A 6,935-nucleotide genomic window follows, 5' to 3' on the forward strand; every position below is an offset into this window, starting at 1 on the left:
GCTAATTTTTTTGATTTATTGTAGAGATGAGGTCTCACCAAGTTGCCCAGGCGGGTCTCGAACCCGCGGACTCAGGCAGTCCACTCACCTCAGCCAATATTTGCTCTTAACAGGATTTGCCACCTTATCATAACTACATGAACCCAGTAACTGGCACCTGTGGCCAGAGATTGGCAAGCATCACAGATGAGCTCCAGCGTTGTAAAACTTCTCAGAGCTTAGCCTCTGTTCAGAAGGGAATTAGTCTAGAGTAGTCATTTGTGCAGGTTGGCTAGCTGTTGGTTATCTGTCAGTCCTATCTACCCTTTCTAATGTTGTGTCTCTCTTTGAATGTCACTACACAGACCTCAGACACTTTAGAACAATTCAGGTTCTCATTGGCTGGAAGTACAGCATTGCTCACCATCTTGAATAAATAATATTGTAAACAATCTTTTTTTTTACCCTCACTCTGTCACTCAGGCTGGAGTGCAGTGGCGTGCTTACAGCCACCGCGCCTCCACCTACTGAGCTCAGGCAATCTTTTCACTTCAGCCTTCTAAGTAGCTGGAATTAAAGGCACACACCACCACGCCTGGCTAATTTTTTTTTATTTATTGTAGAGACGAGGTCTCACTATGTTGCCCAGGCTAGTCTCAAACCCATAGGCTCAGGCAGTTCTCTCGCCTCTGCCTCCCAAAATGCTGGAATTACAGGCGTGAGCCACTATGCCCAGCTATTTTTACCCATTTTCTTTTCTTTGTTATGTAGTGTAGGTTACACTGTACTAGTCAGCATTTTCCTGTGCTCACCACTTAGATGTTGTGCTCACATTTCTGTTTTCTCTTTTAAGATACCGGCTTCATGTCTTTGCCTTTTCTTAGAAGTCTAGAGGTAATAGGGAGGCTTTTATACTATGCTCTACCTTATTCTGTTCCGCTCCTCATACAGTAGACCCCCACTCTTATCTGCAGTTTCCCTCTTCAAGATTTTGGTAACCTGTGGTGAACTGCGTCTGAAAAGATTACATACAGTAAGATTTTGAGCGAGACCACGTTCACATAACTTTTATTTGGTTTTGTTTTTGTTGTTTGTTTTGAATAGGAGTCTCACTCTGTAGCTCAGGCTGGAGTACAGTGGCACGCTCACGGCTACCACAGCCTCAGCCTGCTGGGCTCAGGAGATCCTTACACCTTCCAAAGTGCTGGGATTACGGGCGTGAGCCACTGTGCCCGGCTCATCCTTTTTTTATTCAAATTCTTTTTCATGCAAGGGCATATGGTTGTTCTCACAAGCAGCAGTGTTGTGGTGCAGTTTGGTGGGCGATCCATACTTGCCATCACCTCGAAAAGCTGTGAGGGAATCCCAGGAGTGGATCACTGTAGGTTCTGGAGGTGCCTTGAAGATCTGGAGAAGTCTAAAAGGTTCTCTGTTGCTTCTCACCTCTCCCTCCCAGAGAGCAGACTTATTCCATCTTTGTCAGACTCCCTTCATTCTCCGATGTGTTCACCATATTCCAGAGTTACCTCTCTAGTTTTTTTTCTTTTTTAAGAAAGCTAATCAGCTGGGCTCGGTGGCTCAGCCTGTAATCCCGCGCCTTGGGAGGCTGAGGTGAGTGGATTGCCTGAGCCCGCGGGTTCAAGACCCGCCTGGGCAACTTGGCGAGACCTCATCTCTACATAAAAATCAAAATGAGCCGGGCGTGGTAGCATGCGTCTATAGTTCAGCTACTTGGAAGGCTGAGGCGGAAGGATCGCCGGAGCCCAGCAGGTCGAGGCTGCGGTGGCCGGGAGCGGCCACTGCACTCCAGTCTGGGCTACAGAGTGAGACTCGAACTCAAAAAAAAGACAGCATAATTTTCTTATAGCTACTCTTTTTGTTTTGTTTTGGTTTTTTTGTTTGTTTTTGTATGGCTACTCTTTTAAAGGGAAAAGAAAATGGTTAATTTTTCCCCCTGTCATTTCTTTTCAGGTTTTGAATGAAGAATGTGATCAGAATTGGTACAAGGCAGAGCTTAATGGAAAAGACGGCTTCATTCCTAAGAACTACATAGAAATGAAACCACATCCGTAAGTTGGCTGCACTTGTTTCCCAAGGGTTAAACCACCTGCTTGTTTCAAATACTGTTTTTAAAATTGAGATCACTGTGTGGATTTCATGCTTTTTATTCTGTCTTTCCCAGGAATTAACAAAGGATGTGGATTTTGCATGTTAGTCGTAGCATATAATGATAGTGTAACAGTCAGTAATAGTGTTCGTTTTAGCTTTATATCGTCAGTGGTCTTCAAAAATAAAACAGTCATTTTGCAGGTTCGTAATTCTTTTTTCATTAAGCCCTCTGAGCCAGATGTGTTCATAATTCTGTATTTCTTGGGTTTTAAAAAGGTACCTACCACATGGTTTTGTATTGACATGTTTGAGCCTTTAGGACAGTGTCTTAATCATCTTTGTATCCCCAGAGCACAGTGTTGGCATATAATAGCTCTCAATAAATGTTTATTCCTCCATCTTAGTGTTCACATTTCAGAGAGAACAAAATATGCTTTCCTTCTGGCTACTGAGAGCAGTGAACGCTTTGGATTTTTTATTTCAGAACCCCCACCCCCTGACTTAACAGTGATATGAGGCATAGTGGGACCTTGGGAACCCTTACAAACCACTGTCCACTCTCACCCAACCCTCATTCATGGGCCCTACTCCTGTTGCAAAAGCAGTTGTTGGCATACCTTGTGAGTATGTCAGAGGAGCCAAGGCTTTCCATGCTGAGACTAGAATGCCACTGGAACAGTCTTCTTGCTTTAACACCAGGTGGTAAGTAAGACTTTCCGGTGACCCCCTTGAGTAGCAGCCCACTGGTCCCTCTCCCCTTTATTACTGCTCTAACTTGTACATATCCAAGTATTGGAGCAAAGATCTTTTTTTTTTTTTTTTTTTTTTTGAGTTGGAATCTCACTCTGTCTCCCAGACTGGAGTACAGTGGCCGCTCCTGGCCAGCGCAGCCTCGACTGCTGAGCTCCGGCGATCCTTCCAGCTCAGCCTTCCGAGTAACTGGAACTACAGGCGCGCGCTACCATACTCGGCTCATTTTGATTTATTGTAGAGATGAGGTCTCACCAAGTTGCCCAGGCAGGTCTCGAACCCGCGGGCTCAGGCAGTCCACTCACCTCAGCCTCCCAAAGGCGCGGGATTACAGGCTGAGCCACCGAGCCCGGCCTAATTAATTCTTCTTTATCTTACAAATTAGGAAAGCATCTTAGTTTTATTTTAATGTCAGTAATTTATGAATATAGCTCTCATTATGAAAGAGTGCAGAAAACTACAGTGTAATATATGAGTTTGTTGCCATAGGCATAGCCCTTGCAGGGATAATGACTGCTAGCAGTTAAATTAAACACTACCTTATGAACTGAACTCCCAACTTCTTTTTATTATTATTATTTATTTCTTTTTCGAGTTGGAATCTCACTCCGTAGCCCAGACTGGAATGCAGTGGCACGCTCCCAGCCACCGCAGCCTCAACCTGCTGGGCTCCGGCGATCCTTCCGCCTCAGCCTTCTAAGTAGCTGGAACTACAGGTGCTCACTACCACACCCGGCTAATTTTTGATTTACTGTAGAGATGAGGTCTCGAACCCGCGGGCTCAGGCAATCCACTCACCTCGGCCTTCCAAAGCGCTGGGATTACAGGCTGAGCCACCAAACCCGGCCTTTTATTATTATTATCATCATCATCATTATCATCATCTTTTTGAACTGGAGTCTCACTCTGTCGCCCAGGCACACTCACGGCCACCACAGCCTCGACCTGCTGGGTTCAGGTAATCCTTCTGCCTCAGCCTTCCAAGTAACTGGAACTACAGGCTTGCACTACCACGCCCAGCTTATTTTTTTATTTATTGTAGAGATGAGGTCTTAACAAGTTCCCCAGGCTGGTCTCAAACCCCTGACCTCAGGCAATCCTCTCACCTCGGCCTCCCAAGTGCTGGGATTATCGCCTTGAGCCACTGCGCCTGGCCCTAAACTTGTTTTAAAAAGATGACTTCCTTCCGCAAAATGAAACAAATTATTCAAGAGCCTCTTCATAAAACTATCTGTTGAGTTTTATGCCATTGTCACTTGCTGGAGAGTGCTGATTATGTAGCAGGGACTATGCTAGGTGATGGGAAGTCATGTTCTATAGTTAACTTACTGTATAATAAAATTTTCACCAGACGTGAGCCACCATGCCTGGCCTAACTTTCTGATTTATTGAGAGAAGAGGTCTTGCCATGTTGCCCAGGCTGGTCTCAAACTCCTGAGCGCAGGCAGTCCTCTGCCCTCTGCCTCCCAAAGTGCTGGGACTAGTCTTGGGCCACTGCACCCAGCCCCCAATTTCTTTTTTTTAAGATTAGAAAATATAGTTTATTTAAAAGTAAATTAAGCCGGGCTCGGTGGCTCAGCCTGTAATCCTGCACTTTGGGAGACCAAGGCGAGCGGATTGCCTGAGCCCGGGGGTTCGAGACCCACCTGGGCAACTTGGCGAGACCGCATCTCCACAATAAATCAAAAACTTAGCTGGGGGTGGTAGCGCGCGCCTGTAGTTCCAGCTACTCGGAAGGCTGAGACGGAAGGATCGCCGGAGCCCCGCAGGTCGCGGCTGCGGTGGCTGGGAGCGGCCACTGCACTCCAGTCTGGGCAACAGAGTGAGACTCCAACTCAAAAAAATACATAAATATAAATAAATAAATAAAATAAAAGTAAACTAGAGAGAGAAAGAGAAGATTCCCCTTCCCAAGGTGGGGGAGGGGGCCAAAGGCAGGAAGCGTGGTGACAGCCATGGCTCAAAGAGCACACAGTCACACCATAGTTTAGCAAGGCAATAGCCGGCCCCAACTTCTTAATGAAAACCGGAGGCATTAAATTTTCCAAGTCGTGTGTGCACAAGATTTCTAGCCCCCTGCCCATGGGTTGATGATGCCCCTCATTCAAGGTCCCTGTAACATGAAATTGAGGTTAACATGCATTTGTGCCCAGGTTACTAAAATGCAGCGACATGTGGCAGAAAACAAGAAGCCAAGCACAAGTGTCTTACAGGCTTCCTGTAAAGCCTAAGCTCAGCCTTGCATTCTGTCAGCCATTTGGTGTCTGTTTCTACTTCCGGGGTTGTGTGGGCTTTTCAGGGACACCGTCATGGAGCGCCCTCTACAGAAGCAGCAGCGGGCAGTTAACAACCTATTAAAAACATCAAAAACAGTTGTAGGTGTGGGCTGTATAAAAACAGGGCAGATTTAAGCCAAGGGTCATAGTTTACTGACTCCTACACTAGGTCCAATTACAACAAAATCAATTTTTTTGTTGATGTTTTTGATTTGGAGTCTCACTCCGTCGCCCAGACTGGAGTGCAGTGGCCGCTCCCAGCCACCACAGCCTCGACCTGCTGGGCTCCTGCGATCCTTCCGCCTCAGCCTTCCAAGTAGCTGGAACTACAGGCGCATGCTACCACTCCCGGCTCATTTTAATTTATTGTAGAGATGAGGTCTCACCAAGTTGCCCTGGCGGGTCTTGAACCCGCACAGTCAGGCAATCCACCCACCTAAGCCTCCCAAAGGCACGGGATTACAGGCTGAGCCACCGAGCCGGCAATAAAATGGTTTCTAGGTCGGGAACAGTGGCTCCGCCTATAACTCCAGCACTTTGGGAGGCTGAGACGAGAGGATTGCCTGAGGTCGGGAGTTCAAGACCAGCCTGGTCTTCTGAGACCTCTTGGTGAGACCTTGGTGAGACCTCGTCTCTACAATAAATTGCAAAAATTAGCCGGGCTTGGTGGCACGTGCCTGTAGTTCCAGCTACTTGGACAGAGTGAGACTCCTACTCAAAAATAATAATAATAAACATAAAATGGTCTCTAAACTAATTTTTTATTTCTGAGTCTGGGTGTTGGTTACAAGTATGTGTTTATTTTGTAAAAATTCAAATTAGGGTCCTTTTTTATATTGTTATTTATATTTCTACAATTTATTTTTTAATTGAAAGTAAAATTGTGAGCCGGGCTCGGTGGCCCAACCTGTAATCCTGTGCCTTTGGGAGGCTGAGGTGAGTGGATTGCCTGAGCCCACGGGTTCGAGACCCGCCTGGGCAGTGAGACCTCATCTCTACAATAAATAAAAAAAATCAGCCAGGCGTGGTAGTGCATGCCTGTAATTCCGGCTACTTGGAAGGCTGAGGCGGAAGGATCACTGGAGTCCAGCAGGTTGAGGCTGTGGTGGCCGGAAGCGGCCACTGCACTCCAGTCTGGGCGACAGAGTGAGACTCCAACTCAAAAAAAAAAAAAAAGAGTGTGAGTTGTTGAGGGGAAGTTGAACCTGGTAATTATAGTGAATGCAAAATTTAAGAGGGAACGTGAAAGAGTACCAAAAAACAATTATGTGCATATCTGGGGAATGAGTTCCAGACAGGGGGAACAGCCAGATGGGAAGGCCACAAGGCAAGAGCTTCCATAGTGTATTCAGGGAACAGAAAGGACATTAGTGTATTTGTAAAAAGGGACTTTAGTGTGGAAAAGACAACAATATCAAAAAGGAAATGGAGGGCTGAGAATCCCAGGGTTTGGATGCATTTTGAGGCCTTTGGCTTTTGCTTAGCATAATCCATTGAAGTGGTTTGAATGATATGATCTGACTTATGTTTTGGGAGAAGCCCTCTGGAGGCCATGGTAATTAGAGGTTGCAGGGAATAAGGACTAGATTGGGAAGACAAAAAATTGAGTAAAATAATAGATTTACTCAAGATTTTTACAACAAGAAATACAGAACACTGCTCAGAGAAATAAAACATGGCACAAACAAATAGAAAATCATTCCTTGCTTATGGATTGGAAGAATCAATATTGTCAAGATATCCATCCTACCCAAGGCAACCTACAGATTCAGTAAAATACTATCTAATTACTAATACCGTTTTTCTCTGAACTGGAAATGA

General features: G+C 45.7%; 1 protein-coding gene across 3 annotated transcripts in view; it reads left to right on the top strand.

The window, feature by feature from the left end:
- The window catches only part of GRB2 (growth factor receptor bound protein 2), a 77,446-nt gene that overhangs the window by 59,412 nt on the left and 11,099 nt on the right, over positions 1–6,935 (top strand). For all 3 annotated transcript variants that reach the window (XM_008073318.2, XM_021706609.1, XM_008073320.2), the window contains exon 2: positions 1,951–2,048. In XM_008073318.2, coding sequence (XP_008071509.1) covers positions 1,951–2,048 — 98 coding nt within the window. The remainder of the gene's footprint in view (positions 1–1,950; positions 2,049–6,935) is intronic.

Source organism: Carlito syrichta, unplaced genomic scaffold (genome assembly GCF_000164805.1).
Source record: "Carlito syrichta isolate Samal-C Ts95f unplaced genomic scaffold, Tarsius_syrichta-2.0.1 Scaffold315826, whole genome shotgun sequence".
NCBI lineage: Eukaryota > Metazoa > Chordata > Mammalia > Primates > Tarsiidae > Carlito > Carlito syrichta.